This window comes from Schistosoma haematobium, chromosome 4 (assembly GCF_000699445.3).
Source record: "Schistosoma haematobium chromosome 4, whole genome shotgun sequence".
NCBI lineage: Eukaryota > Metazoa > Platyhelminthes > Trematoda > Strigeidida > Schistosomatidae > Schistosoma > Schistosoma haematobium.
This window is the reverse complement of record NC_067199.1, coordinates 12259979-12278825: the sequence shown is the minus strand read 5'-3', so window position 1 is coordinate 12278825 and position 18847 is coordinate 12259979. Positions and strand designations below refer to the sequence as shown.

Here is an 18847-nt window from a genome sequence, read left to right as displayed (position 1 = left end):
TGAAGTCACTGAATAAACATTAGTAGGGCTATAACCAAAGAACCTATCAGAAAAGTCAGTGAGAAATGTTATAACGTGAAAAATAAATGCTCCTGATTAAGGGATAGCGAATTATTGATCGGACCAAAGACGCGCAAACACGTAGAACGACCTAGGGTTCTGATTGGTTTCGCTTCCCTATCTAACCCAGCCAGTTGAGTCCAGAACACAAGTCACAGCCTCGGATATATGAATCATTATATTTCAAACATACTTTGTTTATATACCATTCAAGCAGTCCACAACGTACCATAAAATAGAAGATAACATTGTACAATAATGGCCAGTAGGAAAATGACACGTTAAATAAATATTGACCAATAAGATGATACCATTTCATGTCCAAGGATAGCATTAGGCTTAACAGGATAATTTTTGGGATATTTTCCTGAATATCCCAACAAGAAACCCCAGGAGACTGATTCTCATACGCTATAACTCAGTTATACTCTAATATTGCGCTCGCCTACTTGCACTTCACCTTGGGTATTGAATACGCGCTTTAGAAATAAGGCAACTATTTTCAAAATACCGGAGTGTTCAGTCGCACAGACACGGAAAACTGACACAAATCAGTTAGCTCATCCGCAGACAACACACTTGTGTTTAAATCAATAAGAAAAGCAGTTCAGTCGACGCAGGTTGTGGTTGGAAACACATGCAAGGATGTGTTTGATGACCGCTACAGCGAAGACTTGCAATACAACTGATTAACATATGGGATAAAAACGACTATTGACAGGATTGCAACTCACCTAAATTACGCAAGTTATGACGGATTTACAGAAACATGTGGTTTCATTTATGGCCTTCTCAGATGCAAATGATGTAGTTGCAATTTACAAGTTAAAATGGATACAGACAGTGATCGAATTGATGGAAAGTGAGACCAAACTAATATAAAGCAAGTACAAATAACAAAAAATCACGAAGCCCCAGGCAACAAGCGATAAAGATAAACTGAAGTGTTGTAAAATAGGAATTAATTCAGAAACAGAAAACTTGAGCACAGTTGTTCTCCATAACGTCATCCTCCAGCATAATGTCAGTCATCTGCAACGTAGGACCATGCGCGTATATGCATCAATTCAAGTCGCCATACCCCACTAGCACGACAGGCTAAATACCAAATTCATAGAAGCAGTTGCTCCAATGGTATAAATCTACAACTACTGTACCACAATAACCGAGACAAGCTACCTTTGTATTATGCCAGGTGCTATGTTGTTTTTAACTGATGGGACTAGTCACCACTATGTTATGAATGTTGGTTACAGCTTAAATATTTAAAATGCGTCGACCAGTATAGTTAAAACGTTGTGCAAGAAGTGTGGGTTAACTTTAGTCAACAGAGGTTATGCAAGGACCTAGTGCTTAAAAGAAGTTTAGTCTCATGAGGAATAATAAGACAGATTTAAGCTCAACCGGATGTCCGTAAGGTAATATTGTTACCCGTGTAGTCAAACTTTATTCCTAACCACTCACGTTCCAAAACAGCCAGACTCGAGAAAAATCAGTATAAGAAAACTAACACGATAAATTATATTATATATATTAAAGTCACATAAAAGCTGCAGAAAAAATGAATATTCATATTATGTATAATATGGAGAAGGACAAGTCATACAAATATAAATAATAATACACATGACTATTAAGCACATGCGCATAAAAACAAATTAAAGAAATGCAAACTAATGTGCGTATATCTAAAAAAACAAACTAAGTTACATAAAAAATAAAACAATTATTACATAAAACGGTCCAGCCTAATTGGATGTCCATAAGAGGGAGATAAAATAGGACATTTGTAAGTAAAACGAATAATAAACACCAGTAGCCCCCATCACAATAAATGCCATACAACATTTCTGAGATCATAGAAAACGCATTAAGATGCAACCGACGAATCCCCATTCGCATCTTCTTTTACATCATCTTCAGCTTTTTCTTCTGGTTGGTCAGAATTGTTTCCATTCTCAGACACTCCGTTAGTTAGCTTTTGATTGGACATTTTGTTTGCCAACTCAGTAATAATATCACAAAATCGCGTACAATGCTGTTCAGGTATGGTGACTGAGGAACGAATGTTAGCACGAACTTCGGATATACGCAGAAATACACCAAATCTATTAGAACCAACATCGAAATAAAATGTCTTGTTGCCTACGAAGAGTACTTTAGATTCAGGTAAGTCTGAAAATATATCTGTAAGAAAAAAAGGCAGTTTATGATATTAAATTTCTTGAATTCATATTGTTTAAATGGTGGATATTTAGCATTAATAAAACAAGAGATGTACTACTATCCTTGATAGTGAAAGTGGTATATAAAAATTGTCTTTTAAAACTATACAATAATAAACTGCCATTCTCATTACTAAGTAGTATGGAAACGAGCCTCATATTTAGCAGGAATGTGGTGTGCAATAACAAACACACTAGATAGACGACCATTACGAACATAAAAGAAAAACCTGAACTGATAATAACTACTTTAATTAAAAAGGAACCCTATATTAACAAAAATGGCGTGGATATCAGTTAGCATTTGGGTAGGGAACTTGAGCGATACGATGTTGTCCAACAACGAAAAAATCATTGAAAATGAGCCGCAAACTATGTGCCAAGATTAACGACAGTCAGTCAGTTACAACGTAGAACCAGGCACATACATGCATCGATCCAAGCTACCTCATTAGCACAGCAAGACGAACACCGGATCCATAGAAGTAGCTAATTCAATGGTAGTAGTATATAAAAGAAAGATTGCATATAGTACAGGAAGGAAGGATTAGTTCGTACAAAGAAAGATATGAAGCGACTGCAATCTCCTAGTTTAAGGGAAGACAGAGAGCGTATAAACCGACGCCACTGTGATCGATTCTGAGCCATGTCACCCACAGTCCCCAGCCATTGGTTACGATAGTCACACGGACCCAAACCAAGTAGTCTGCATCTACCAACATGCCTAAGACTAGAAGTTAGTGACTTCAGGCACTGATGCCACGTTTTTATTTGGCCGCTCCTAACTTTCTTCCAGCCATTCCCAAGACTAGTCAGCATAGCGCGTCGTAGTAACCGGTGTTCAGGCATACGTAATACGTGGCCCAACCATCTTAGTCGTTGAGGATTCACAACATCATCAACTGATTTACCATCATTCCATAATACAATGCGTCTGACCCCACTATTACTTACCCGGTGATCCCAGTAGATGAAAGCAATATTACTAAGGAATCTGTGGCCAAATACTAGTAGCTTACGAGTATCTTCTACTCTTAGTGGCCACGTTTCGCAGCCGTAAAGTAGAACAGAACGAACTTTTATTGATAGATGGATATCTCACCTTCGCCATAGGTGACCTATATCGGCAAAAGCCAAACGAGTTTTTTGAAGCCGTGCTGAGATTTCGTCAAACACCAACCCATTAAGGGTGATCAGACTTCCAAGTGAAGTTTTCAACGCGTTCGACTACTTCACTCCTTATCCTTAGTTCATGTGTTGACACAGGCCAGCCCTGAAGTAACAACTTATATTTAGAGGGGGAGAAGCGCATTCCAAACATCCTGGCATTGTTGCTCAGTGCCATCAAAAGTCTCTGCGTTTTATCAGCGTCTTCACCAAACAGGACTATATCATCTGCGTATTCTAAGTCGATAAGTGGACCTCCAGGTAGGAGATAAGATTAACGACACTGAATGGTTGTTCAGACTGTCGAAATTCAAGTCGCCAAACTGTTCACTTTACACAAAAAATGTTTGTTATGTTAGCTGATTACTTCCAGTGAAATAAAGTTGTCTAGAACTGTCCAAATTTTCAAAGTCGTTGAGGCTGAGTTAAAACAAACAATTCCACTTTTTCTCCAAGTTATAGGATTATCGCTACTGAATTTAAAACGTCGAATTTCTTGGTGAGATTCTATATCCATAAAATCCACAGAAAACGCATTTTATTGTAAAAACAAAGCGTTTACAGAGCCAGAAGTGGGTATACTTGTAACAGGTGATAATGAAGATTGCTGTCGTTATTATCAATCTGATTACACGGTTGTGGATCGCAATTCATTCAAATAATCCAGTCAATCATGCGCAACGTACAACCCGTGTGTACGTCGGTTCAAGTTACCATATCCCATTAGCACAGATATGAAGTTATCAGGCCAAATCACATAGTAGAAATATAGTCACAGGATTGTTTATTTATCTATGTATTTTAACACATAGATATTGGTACAAGGAGGCACCAAATACATATGCGCCACACAAATCTCATTCGATATGTGTGAGGGCTGTGATACTGTCCGGGTGCCCAAACCGAAGCAGGTGGTTTTCTTAGGGGGTCACACCTGGAACCTTCAACCTGAAGGTCTAACCCGCAATGCAGTGGAGCATCGTAAGGAGATGCAGTCCCATGGTAGCCAGTGACCAACGATTGATTCATACGCCATTTGTTCCTTCAGAATACTGGAGCCCATGTGCATTATTGGTTTGAAATCAGGGTTTTCCAACTCCCTTAGGTGGACTCTTTACGTCCCCCAACCCGGTTAAAGCGTCGGACATTCGCTTTTCGTCCTCTCAACTTCGTAAGCAATACTCATGCCACGAGAAGGCAGTGAGTAGGACTTCCCTGGCAGAGGCTATATACGCGTGGCCATGTGAGAGCATTTCAAGAGGGAGAACTGATTCTCCCCACTCTCGGCCGTACCAGGGTATTTGGGGGCCACATGATTGTTAGTGTGCAGCAGAACGTAGCATCAAAGTTGCAGCAATTTTTAGAGTGGAGAGTTTTAGTGGATTGAAAGCACGGCGTTAGGATAACACGTGAAGACCAGACGAGAAGACGGCTCGGACTGCAGAACACACCGAAAGATGGAAATGGAGGATTAAAGGATACGTATGTGTATATACTCTGTAATTTTTTACAATAAACATACATTCCTCATGCCTTTTGTTTCGTTTTACAGAGATAGTAACAGTATTAGTAGTAATAGGATTAGGCATCGAACATACGATTTCAGAAAATATTGATTAGTGGAATGAAAAAAATTAGAGTTAGGATCTAAGGGAAGATAAGGAGTGAATGTACCCGTGCTATTGAGAAAGACTGAGCTATGTTGTCCAGTCTCTAAACGCGGACCCCAACAAGATGGTCTGAACGTACCCATACAGCTTAGTCAAAAAGTCAGTGTCTTTATATACTGATATCAGATAATTCAACTCTTGTGCAATAGTAGACATGTCGTTTACGATAAAAAAAAAATTGATATGAAAACATGGAAAAATGACGAAAAGATAGTGATTGAGAGCACTTTATAAGTGATATGATTTTCGCAAATCAGTACGGTAAACACACGTAACATATGACAAAAAAAGCATAAAAATCAGGTTTTAGAAAAAAAAACCTTACCATTCTCCATATCTCCTGAATAGCCTTGTATAAGATCAGTCAATGCATTGCGCAATTCGATCATACCCTGAGCTGGGATTGCAATCTGAACACGAACGCCCATAGAAAGCATAGCGAGACGCAGGAAACGACCACGTTCATTTTCCTTGAGATCAAGATAATAGCGCCTGCTATCACGAACAATAATGTCAGACGCAATGCGCCCATCTTGTGCGAGTGACTCACGATTGTGAGATGGAAGTTGACTATATGTGTCACTAAGTTTGTTAATTTTTTCTTTCATTTCCAGAGCAACAGGCATTGACATCAAGATGCGCGATTTCTGTCCTCCATTGCCAACTTCAGTTATTTTCACGAAGCGACCTCTCTTATTTTGCTTGATATCTAGGTAGAATCGTTTATTTTGTATACGAAGAGCTTTGGAGGCCAACTCTTGTTCCTCTTGTTGCCCATCTGATATGTTACGTTGACTTAGTAATTGCAACTCACCTTTAAAGCTTTTCACAGCAACAGTTTCTGGCATTGCGCAAACTGGAACCTTCTCTAAGATACCGAACTACAACCAGCTCCTAACCAACCTCTACATTAAAATAAAGTGTTCATAATGAATGCTGAAAAGCTAATAAAGACGGGGGCATTTTAAACCAACTAATCTCAATCAGTAGAAACAGGTAAAGAGACAAATGTAGACCACTTTGGTGGTTATATTCACCTTAATATTGACAATTCGACTAATCACAGGCAGGGAACAATGCACAAAATAGGTTTAGTCTAGTTCTGCAAATTTGGATTAAAACACGTAAATGAATAGGATGTTGGTTACTCAGTTTAGCACTTTCTTTAATACTGAAGACAAATTATTAAAATTCAAAGGATACTGGAATACAGAAAAGACAAGGTTTTCATAATCGTAAGATATAGTTTACCTCTATTCTAACATTAGCTTCATATCACATGACTCTGACCAGCTTCATGGATACATTTTTAAACATTTATGGTAAAAGTGTAGTATACTAACGACTTTGAATGAACCCACTAGGATTAAGTTAACGTCTCAATTATTTTTGAAGTGCAGCGATAGGTAGCGTGTTATTATTAGGCAAGTAAAAATCGGCAATATTTTATTCATAAAACATTTGGGATCACTGAAAATATCTATTATATAACAATAAAGTGGCTTTCAGATGGTACTTACGCTAAATTACGTGAAACACCTGCTTCTAAGGTAGACTGTGTGTTGAAGTGCATAATGAGATTCATGAATAATTAAATTTGTCACTAAATCTCAACCCTAAGTATTTCAGGTTTGTAAACAGAAAGGCGGCAATGTACTGCATTATAGATGACATCAGTCCTTGTTGAAAACACTGACCCCAATTTATAAATCCAATTCAAAACTCCAGTTTACCTCTCAATACCCAACCCAAACACTTTGACTATAAATGTCAGTTAGCGACGAAAACTATGAGGTGATAACTAGCAACGCCAGCCTGACTATTAGTATGTATGTATATACGTAAACTCCTTTTTTCTCTTTGCTAAAAGCGATAATTTGACCCCAAATGCCCTGGTACGGTAGATGATGATTGTGTTATTACAGCTCGGTAATTAGGCATTGATCTTTGTACTAGACTTTAAGTTGTAAAGAGGAAAAACGGATCCTGTGTAAAGAATGGCCCCTAAATGCCCTGGTACAGCCGAGAGTCCGCTCTCTTTCTCGAAATGCTCTCACATGGCCACGTGCATACAACTACCGCCAGGGAAGTCCTATTCACTGCTTTTTCGCGGCGGGGTTGTTTACGAAATTTAGAGGACGTAAAGCGGGTTGATGGACACGGAGAGTTCACCTAGAGGAGCTAGAAAACCCTGATTCCAAACCAATGGTGCGTATGAACTCCAGTATCATGAAGGAGCAAATGGCGTATGAGCTTATTGTTGGTTGCCGGTTACCATGGGACTGCATCACCGGACGTTACTTCACTGCCTTGTGGATCAGACCTTCAGATCGAAGGCTACGAGTGTGCCCCATTAAGAAAACCACCTGCTTTAGTTTGGGCACCCGGATAGTATCTCAGCCCTCACACAAATCGAATAATTTACGTGTCGCAAATCTATTTGGTGCTTCCTTGTACAAATGTTCCTGTGCCTAAATAAATAATAAATCATCACGACTAAAGCAGTAATTTCGTTACTTTCTACTATTAATCATTTTATGACTAGGCAGCGTTTCCTCATTGGCTAGTAGGTCGCCCAAGGCCGTCGATAAATCTTACTACTGCCACATATATAACGAGATATATTTGTCACATTAATTTCAATCCAACCGCAACTAAAGTATGTGCATTACAGGTGATTACATTTAAATGCCGAGCCATGCCTTGATCAGATCCATCAGTCTAGGTGATTAGTAATTTGATAATGTCACATAGTCAAAAAACCGTGACTCCAAACGAATGGTGAGCAAGGGTTTAGGATCCTGAGGGCACAAATGTCGAATGAGTCCATTTTTGGTCACCGACTACCGTGGGACCGCATTTTTTAACGTTGCTTTACTGTTAAGGATTAAGTCTCTCCGGTTGGCTTTTAAGAGAACGATCTGCTTCGTACCGGGCACCCAAGCAGTACTCCCGCTCACGTACACACTTTGGTAACCCTTTGCGCTCATGTTGGTTCAAATAAATATGATAGTACCAGATTAGTTAGGTTCTTATAATACGCCACAATAACTACATCACACACGAATCAATTCAGAATGTCACTCTAAAACCATCCACATCAAGTAGTTTTATCACAAATTTATCAGTTCCACCTCTAATAATTAAAAATCTTGAGATGGTTAGACGTTCTACTATTGATATATTGGATAGACACAATAAGGATATTGGATGCGCGAAGATGGGCCAGACTAATCACACACTAATCAATATGATCGCAGACTTCACACATCACTGAGACATATAAAGGACACACCTCAGAAATTGCTGTACTTACGCAAATACGCCAAGTAGATGGCTTATAGACGGCACTCAGCACTTTGAAGGCAGGATTAAGTGCTGTCTGTCCCACTTTAGTTAGAAATCTGGATCGAATCAAAGAACCCAAACCAAAAAAATGAGGCCAAAGGGCCAGGGACTCGAACCCAAAGTTGGCAACTGCATTGAGTAGAAACAAAATGGGTACATTTCCCCAAGCTTTTGTAGACGTGAGATATCCCAGCAAAGGCTTTTCCTATACATCTAATGGAACTTGAAATCAAACCACACATGGTCAGATGATTTGTACGATTTCAAGCCATATTCTCCCTTTGCCCTTCAATGCTGAACGCTTTACATATACAACGTTTTTTGTGTAGAGAACATGCCTGTATCCTAGATCATTCGGATGAACTAATGTAAACCAGATGACTTCATTGAGTCCGGCATCAAATTTCCCCAACGAATCCTAGAGGTCAATTTTACGTTGAGATAGTTCATCACATACGGAGCAGTAATATTCAATACTATTTGAGCGTTTACACAATATAATTTAGGAAATATTTACAGATATATACCTTCAGAACGAATTAGGCAGTTGACAGCCTAGGCGCTTTGAGTAATCCCCGTGTATTTAAACAAAGACAGTTGATTAAAACTACCTTCCCGAAAACATTGAAAAGTTAGCACGTGACTTACAAAGTTACCTTTTCTGTACGACTGCATTTTTCCGACAACGTTTCTTCTATAAATTAAACCAATTCATAAAGTAAGATGGACAATAATATCATGTTCACATGAAATTATATCCTAATTGGAATATATATATATTCATACTACATTTCGTCTCAGTTTTCCTTGCCTTTTTTCTCGATCATTCCGTGTACTTGTGGGAAGTGCTAATCTTGAAATTGTCAACAGGATTATACCCACCCCAAACTTATACGCGTCTGTGTTAAGGCCTGAACATCAGAATCCGAGTAATAAAAATAACACGACGTTTTGTCCATTTCCCTTGTGTCTCAAGTAAACTGTATCTATCCCATGTGACATTCCGTGGTATATGCGGCTAAGTAAACGAGTGGTTCGGCTAATGCTCCACTCGTAGTAATGAGTAAAAATCAGATTTCTCTCAACGTTTTGAATTTAGACTGTCTATGGTAGAAAATAATTTGCTTATCATCAATAAGACTGCCTACTTATAAGCGAAGGTGCCATATATGTTACCCCTTCTCATAGTCTCCATCACACTGTAATTCAAAATATCTCCCCGACATAAAGAGTGCTATGAACATTAAACATTAATGCTGGTTTTATTAGCATTATCGAACCTTACTATCTTAAAGTACCCAATCTCGTATCACGTCAATAACTATGCACCGGTCATGTTAGGTGCCACTCCTCCACTAGATAGCCGGCAAAACAGCCTCAACTCCATTTGCTTTCTACTCTATTAGAATCTGTTGTTTTCCCAACCCTCAGCTTTTACTTCCTCGGTCATCGAGATATCGTACTTTACTTATTCCGATGTAAACATCGTCTGGTTCACTGTTATATACAGCATCTCTCAGGCCAGTGAAATAAAGCCGAAGCTTACGGGGAACTGCCACTTCAGCAATAAATTTGTCATGAGGTTGAAGACGAACCATTTAGCACCATCCCATCTTATCTAGTTTACGAGCCTGACTGGTTACAACAACTTATGAATATCAGATTTCAACTGACTGGCTACCAACTTGTAGCCAAACTTGTCGTCTAACTCATTGAGTACATCAAAATTTCCTGACCTTCAGTATGTCATGCAACCATGTAGAGACTTAATCGAATGGCAAGTATAGAACTGAAACTCAAACAAACTACAGTTGATGGCCAGTCGGTGTCGCACGTTTAGGTAAGTTTCTGAAGATCAAGTACCCTCTACCCCCCTCTCACGATATATTATATTTGAAACCAGAGATTCGTATTAGCCATATGTCTTAATTTTTAAGTAATCACAAATGACTGACTGTAATAATAAATATGTAGACGAATAATGTAATTCGCTTTACGCTTTAGATTGTTTAAAAAGATAGGAAAGGTGAAGTCTACGAAGTTAAATCCACATAATATTGTTTGATTTCTTCTGACTAAAGATAGATCTATGTATATTTTATTAGTTGAAAAGTGTTACAAGTAAACTAGAATATATCCATTGTTTTACATATTCATGTTATTTTTGAAGTTTCTACTATAAATCTTCTGTCGCCATTGCTTCACTGACGACTAATACATTATTTGGAATATAATCTATGCAACCTTTCTGCCAACCTCAGGATCCAAAGATGAGCAAGCGGTCACGGACAATAACTTCAGTAACAGTATTCTCAAGCAATAATCGCTTGCAGAGAAAAGTTGTTTTCCGAAGTTGAGGGTTACATGGGATAAGCGAGACACATAAAATAGTCGCTAAGTTTTGTCATGAACGGATTAAGCTATAACGAATGTATATGGTCAGGAAGACGGGGTTATGACGTGAAAGAACTCAATGAACGATTTCAACTCTACAGTTGCATTTACGGTCTTATTTTCGGATCATTTAATTTTATGACTCGTAGCTTTAGACCCAGAACTTGGTATGGAGTAGCAACGAAAGATCAATACTACAAAGATCACAGGAAGAATTGAGCTCAAAAAAGCGGATTGACTTAATCAGCTGTGCGTTGATGATTACTGACAATAATTATTGTTCTCCAGGCGTATATATTTAATAAAGCTGAAAGAGACTTTACAAACCTTTACTATCGTTCACTCACTTTGCTGTTAGCTAACTGAACTCCCTTGACCGAAGTTCAGGATTGACATATTCTACTTCATTGCGGAGGTAATTATTTAATGTAAATTTAATCGAAGGTTTTAGTTGGCAGGACCTTTCTCGAGGACAATTTTTGTCTATAACCGTATTGACCACCTTGTTCGAAACACAAATTACCGAATTATCGAAAATTTAGTAACCGGTTAATGTTAAAATTAGCCATCACTGACTTATGAAACTTGAAGCAATTCTTGAAAAATCTAAAGGACTGCTCAAGACTGCTGCTCTTCTGAACAATGAAAGCCATAGAAGATAAGACCTAATTATCCAAACGAGGTTTTTTTAACCTCTGTCTGACGTAAACGTTATGATAGTTACCTTTTCTTGGTTCATTTACGATTGTTTTTACATTATTCTATTCTCAATTTAGACATTTACGTCTCTCAATTTCTATGGACTTTTTGTTATATTTTCATTCTCTTACCATATATTACATCCAGATCTCTTTTAACCACACCTTGTATTCTTCAATCTTCCGTGTCTGAGCTTTTATTATGTGATTTTGACTGAAGACTTACCTTTTGTTGCCTAGTTTTCTATTGCATGTTGCCGGACTATCAACAGTAATGTCGTGTTAGACTAAGCTCAGGGTCACGGCGTGGTTCAGTGTGTGACTATTAACCTTTGACTGTCTGCTTGGGAGGTTTGCTGGAATCCCTGCAGATATCTGATCCAATACTGTTGAAAATAATGCTATTGATTCTCAGGTACTTAACTCTTTTATGTAAGCTATTTATTTTTTTGTTTAGCACGCTAATTTGTGTTGAAGAAACTTTTGACTGTATAGCACAGGCTGTACCGTTTGTGGTATTTTGTATTTCGCTATAACTGGTTCTATTTCCTAAATTAGAACCGCTTACATTGAGCACAGAGTTTGTGTTTTGATGTTATTTAATACGAGTAACTCAGAATGCTTCGTACGCTTTACAGAAGAACGTAGTCTGGTCTAATCGAATAAATTTTTGTTTGTTATTTCCGCGTTCAAACCGAATATTGGCAGTTCGGTTGTTACAAATAAGATGGCATGGCTCAGCCTTTCAGGCGTTGTCATTCTTGTGTGACCTATCTCTTTTACCCATACTAACTATATTGTTCTATATCCAGCCTAAATCTGTCCTCCATCATATACTGGTGATGATTACGATGGGACGGGTCAATGTAGGCGGTAATGTGAATTCCACGTAAGATCTTATAGATTAGGTGGTCACATCACGACAAATATACAATTCTAGGACTAGGTCTATTATTAGAGTAGTACTAATAACGAAGTAGACCATAGTCATACAATATGTTTTCTCTATTTTGATGCAGGACTGTACTACACTATATGTATGTAGTTAGCTTGTATGCTGAGAAAGTCGCATAGAGTGATTTGTAATAAGGTCTTATGTAATTTTTATATATAACAGAAGAGGATTTCAATATAAACTTCGGCGTAGATCAGTACTCGTATGGATGTCGTTCTGAGGTTCGCACACGTCTACGAACCTATTTCAATATTTACATGTGTTTGGGAATTTATTCCACAGTTAATGCAAAAGTTTTAGAACTTGTGGATCGTGATTAAGTGAAAGACAAGACCAGTCGGAAGTTATTGATAATAAACTCTCTTTCCTATTAACTACGAAGAATTTTGAATTTTGCTTGTTATGGTTTACCTCTAAATCATCTAGTTGACCTAATTTTCATATGTAAACGTTCTTAACAATTATATGTGTGGTCAGATTGTTCGAAATGTATTGCGCAAATATATAAACTTCATCTTCTCATTGCATTATCGTAACTTATTGTAATTGCGTAAATAATTAGGATGCTACGAAAGCAAATGTCTGACAATCGTAATTGAACTGTTACTATTCACTTATTTCTTGAAGACACCACAGGTATTCGGAGTTTGACAACTCTTCAACCAGTAACACCTAACATGTGGCATATCCACCAAGTGAAATCAAAAGACAGAAGCGAGGAGGTTCGAAGGTATATTTGATAGGCTATCAATATATCGAGGATCATCTGATCTAATCTGGCTAGCGATTGCACGACGTTCCAACTCGCGATCTGGTGCGGACGCATGACCGAGAGCCTTCAACTTGGTGAGTCCATTAAAACCGATGTGGTCAGCATCCAATGTCTAACTTACGGAGCTATTTATTTTGGGGATTTATTTATCACTACAGATCACCCCCCCTAGTGAGGGTAATAATGACCCTAAGACGTGGCCAGCCAGAAGTTTAAACCCAACGAGTTTGTCGTTGGTAAACACTCTTCTGATAGCTTTCTAGGTTTAGCAGCGTCTGGTCGTCTTTCCTTACTCTAAGGGACCATGAAGTACAATTTGGTAAAAAAAGAAAAAGTACAGTGAAAGTTTCGGTTCGTCGTAAACTTCATCGTTTTTTCCAGCCGTCCTGGAAAAGAAAAAAATATCTAAGTGCATGTCGAAATACACTCGTACGCGCGTAAAAACACAAAGCAGGCGAAAAATGGAAAATAAACTCATGCACACGTACTAGCGTACAAAGAGATTTTTATAATACGTTCTGTTTTTTTTAAAAATAAAAATATAACATATAACAAAGGAAAATCGAGACGGTATAAAATGTCCACTAGTATCTCACGTGCAATTATCGTTCAGATGTTTTGCAAATCTTACGCTTCTTCCAGAACACGTGGTTTTAAGTTTATTTTCTGATACTGCCGAAGTATCATCGTGTGTGTTGGCTGTCGATGGAGGTATTATAAGAGTGGAAGTCGTGTCGTTCCATGGTACTGAAGGAAAATCGACGTGAATAGGACTTCCTTCTAAATACGATACTTTGAGGCGACCGATGCTGATGCTATCATCGGTTCCGTTCTTATGTACTATATAGTACTTGGGTTCACGTTGAACAACTTTGAAGGGTCCTTCGGCTGCAATTAAACGCAACTCAATTTCGTAAATGTGCCCTTCAGCTCAGCAACCAATCAGAATGAGGCGGGAATTATTACATCCACCATCTTTGTAAGCAATGACGGTCGATTTTCTTCGTTCTGTGCTTCTTTCAGCTATTTCTTTTGGGTAGCTATGTAATTTAATGTCTCTGTGTTAAAATGCCGCAGTTAGTATAATGTTCTGTACGTTGGTGTGAAGTTTATTTCGAATCAGCGATGTTTTCTGGGTTTTGGCTGCTTCTACTCAAGTTAATGTATTTATGCGGGCAATCCGGCTAGTCTTGTGTTTTAAAATGTCGGCCGGCTTTCTTCGTTCTGTCTCTTTTCCCCTATTTCTTTTGTGCAGCTACGGAATTTGATGTTTCAGTGTGCTAAAATCCAGAGGTTAGTGTAATACTCTGAACGTTGGAGCAAATTTTTGCCTGATTTTGCTTTGTTTTCTGGGTTTTACCTGCTGCTAATGAAGTCACTGTATTTATTCAGCTTAGCTGGCTAGTACTAACATAAGACCTTACGGTTTTAAACGACAATCGGTTATGTTTTACCTTGTTTTCTAGATATCCGAAGCCGAAGTTCATTTTTAAATAGCTAAAATAATTGTTGCTGCCGCCTGTGACTCTAACTGTTCGCATGTTCGTTCCTAACTGGCCTTTATGATGTTATCGGCAAAATGAAAGGAAACAATCTGCGTTTTTTAATTTTCTTCCGTATTGTGGACAACACTATCCCACCAACGAGTCAAACTAATACAGAGTGCCCAGCAGTAGGGTATATCGGTACTGATTTCGAAAGGACCCAGACTTCCGACAACTATAGATGAAGTCACAGATGCTACCAATCTATTACAGAGGGTTTGTTATGAAAAATATGCCATATAACAGTAATAGAGGGGTTGTACTCATTACTCCTCAAGCTGCCAACTTTGGAGAAAATTTGGTCCATTTTGGGGAAGTTTTGGGAAAGCCGCTATAGTAAATTTTGGGGAAATCCCCAAAGTGAACCGAAGCTTTTCGGAAAACAACTGACTACTGAATTTTAGTAAGTAGTATAAAATAATATACAAAGGAACAAATAAGCTACGGTTACGTCTGATAAAGCGTGCGAAGCCATGTGAAAGGGAAACGGACAAGATAAAAGTGATATCACTGTGGGGAAGCTTCCCCAAACCTTTGGGTTTTCCATGAAAACTGTTTTAACGCAAAAGCTTTACGAAAACCTATCGATATCACGGAATACCTAGGGAGAATGGTTACAGGGATGTTTTACTACTTTTCGTTAATCGCGCATTGCTAAATGAACTTAATGTTAACCGATTTGTCTCTATTTTTAAAAGACTGATTTATGACGTACATAAATGTTTATTACAGTTAATAAATTTACAAATAATCCACTTTACTGCATTAACATATTTGTAGGTGCTTTGAGTTCACGTTTCAGAAGTGCAGGCTGCCAGGAAAAGGATATAATACACGCCATGGCTACAGCAAGCCAGGCCTTCTTGCATAACGCAAGAGATAAAGTACATAAACGTGGATGGCGATCCAAAGAAAGGGTGAGTTAAAACCACTTAAAATGTTTTTTATAATATATATGTTAAGTTTGTCCTACATTGTTCCTACTCCTTGCCTTTCTACTCTTTCCTGTATTGTTTTACACTACTTACTAAAATTCAGTAATCAGTTGTATTCGCAATAACTGAAGTTCACTTTCGGGGTTTTCACAAACTTCGCAGGATGATAATTATCATTGTATTTATCACCATAATCACTGTACTTTAATTACTTTAAGGGTTTATTACTGTGTGATCAATACCTAAAGTGATATCACTTTTATCTTGTCCGTTTCCCTTTCACATGGCTTCGCACGCTTTATCAGACGTAACCGTAGCTTATTTGTTCCTTTGTATATTATTTTATACTACTTACTAAAATTCAGTAGTCAGTTGTATTCCGAAAAGCTTCGGTTCACTTTGGGGATTTCCCCAAAATTTACTATAGCGGCTTTCCCAAAATTTCCCCAAAATGGATCAAATTTTCCCCAAAGTTGGCAGCTTGGGTTCTTTATAAACTGTGCTTTTAATTTCCTCAACCTTATGTAATACGTTGCTCGGGAACAACCGAACAACCTCAGGTATTTTGCAGCTTCAGCCCGCCTTTTTGCAATCTTATCTACCTGTTTATTATTATTCTGAAAGAAATAATTGACTTAAGTAAGACTGAACACATACAGCACCCAAAGTTTCCGACCTGCACTGCTAATAACTCACCTGCATAGCGTTCGAATTTTGAAAAAGTGGTTTAAAACCGACAACTCTTTGTCTCGTGTCTGTTTGTTGATGTATTAAAACAATACCTGAAATTCGATAGACTATCCCTCACCAAAAGCCTGTAATGCATTAAAATGTAAATTAATAATTCAAATTTACTACTTTGAGGGTTATTTATATTATGTTGATGAAATGTTAGTGTGCAAAAATGCGCTACGAACATTTTGGGGAATTTCCCCAAAATTTCCCCAAACTTTGGTGAAAACTATCTCATTTTGGGGATTTCCTCAAAATTCCCAAAAATTTCCTCAAACATTGGGGAAGGCTATTTCACTTTGGGGATTTCCCCAAAATTCCGCAAAATTTCCCTAAAGCTGGCAGCTTGGGTCAGTGCGTTAAAGCAAGCTTAACATTGAAAAGCCGGAAATCTGCTACCAGTGTCTAGTGTATGTTTGCTGTTTTGGCCATAAAAGGAAGCCGAAGGGTCATGATCAGGGAGTAAAAAGGTAATTAACTGTTATTAAGCTCACTTTTTTATAGATCATATTTCACCACTCGCAAATTTGTGATTTCTTACGGTATGATGTCAACTGGTACCTAATATGTTCACCCTTACGATGAAAAGTACCTGCAAATTTTCACCTTCATATTCGAATTATTTTTGGACAACTGTCTTACAGTCTGAGTGCTTCGTACGCCCCGAGAAACTCTATTTCTACAACATTCGTAGTTCCAGTATAACTTTCTCACGCAGTAAGTTCAAATTAGACACTAGTCTTTCTAAATAAGCCTGTTAAGCTAATGTCCGTATTCTCTATTTCAGTTAATCGATGAAGACATGTACCACGTGCATCTGCTGTATACTGCCATTTTACTCCAATTCTAACTGTTATATCTTACTTTTGAATAATAAAATTGGTATATGCTGCAAATACAGACTTATTTGTTTTGATGGAGGTAGGGGGGTTCATAGGATTTTCAGCAGGACCGTATTAATATTCTCACTAAAGAGCTAAGCGAGTGCGTAAACCAGTGTAAGGTACTATACGGGGTGCATTTGAGTTACTAGTGTTCCATTAGTGTGGGTAGAGGCATTACTTGCTTATCATATGACATTCGAATAAGAAGCTATGAGATTAGCCGCAGGGACGGCTAGGATGTGTAACGCACGTCCATCCATCAGCTGGCGTGACAACCCATGGTGGTTAGAATAAGCTATGAGAGGACCCGAGTCTGTAGGTCTCCCAAGGAAACGACGGAGATATGCACCAATTCACTTTATGAAGAGCGTCTCCAATCACTTAACCTCTACTCATTACAGTATAGACGTCTTAGAGGTGACCTAATGGCTTACAATAACCTTAACACTTCTGGGCATCCCCTAAAACACCTAATTAAGCTTAGTTCCAACACTAACCTAAGGGGTAACACCCAGAAACTAGAGACACAACATAGCAGAACGGACTGTAGGCACAATTTCTACTCCTTAAGAGTTGTCAAGTGCTGGAATTTTCTGCCGGCCGAGCTAGTCCAAGCGACTTCCCAGGAGTCCTTTAAGAGGCAACTGGATTTATTCTTAAGGACTAAGTATAGTATCATACTATGATTTACCTATTTCTTTTTCCTCTTTTGTTGTTAACATACCTAGTTTTCTGCCTTGAGGTATTGGTGATCCCCTGCTACTAGACACGGAAGCCTGTTAAGCGAAAGCTTCTATTCAGTCCACAACCATTTGAACACATGAACTAGGTGCTGAGAGGCTCGCTTATCACAAGTTTCTTGCAACGATTAAGTAGATAAAACAAAGTAGCATTAGATTCAAAAATTTATTGAGGAACTTTCATTAAGAATCGAATATCAAACAAAGGTTTAAACCAAGTTCCCGTTTAAAAGTTGTATTGGTAATGTTAAGCTGCAGTTTTTGTTGTATTTTTCCAAACGAAAGAGTAAAAGAAGTCAAAAAATACTGGGACTGGTTGTGAGACTAAAATGGACGTCCAGCATCCTTTTTATAATCTGCTGTTCGTTGGATTTCCCGTAAACAGTTCCATAGGGCCATAGTTCTAAGGGCGAAACAGTTTTTATGATCTGTGAAGACTCACTCCTGTTGCATTCTAAATGAAAAAATGGTGATGAATTTAGTCAGAAATGTGGAATATATAAATAACCAAATCACATGTTTTTTAGCAAAGAATTTATGCAGTTGTGATTTGCCTTGAGTTCATGAATATTAGATAAGGTCAGCTACTATTACTTGCGCAATGCATAACATGGGCTTAGTACCGTATTGCACTGCTTTTATTATTTTGCTCCCATTTAAGTATTCCCATGCATCTGCGTCTAGTTTAACAGGAAAACATACAAGCAGAGTAAGTGTCTGATA

The 18847-nt window shown here is 38.1% G+C and overlaps 1 protein-coding gene across 2 annotated transcripts; it reads right to left on the bottom strand.

The window, feature by feature from the left end:
* Positions 1-1574: 1574 nt before the first annotated feature.
* On the bottom strand, positions 1575-9126 carry MS3_00007410 (uncharacterized protein). 2 transcript variants are annotated; one of them, XM_051215680.1, is made up of 3 exons: positions 5937-9126; positions 5448-5900; positions 1575-2247 (listed from the first exon to the last, which is right to left on the bottom strand). In XM_051215680.1, the coding sequence occupies exons 1-3, from the start codon at positions 5968-5970 to the stop codon at positions 1931-1933; spliced, it is 804 nt and encodes a 267-aa protein (XP_051066209.1). In that variant the 5' UTR covers positions 5971-9126; the 3' UTR covers positions 1575-1930. The 2 variants fall into 2 exon arrangements, with proteins under 2 accessions (XP_051066209.1, XP_012797601.1); XM_012942147.3 differs by having other exon boundaries at positions 5448-6027; positions 8998-9055.
* Between the last annotated feature and the right edge of the window lie 9721 nt (positions 9127-18847).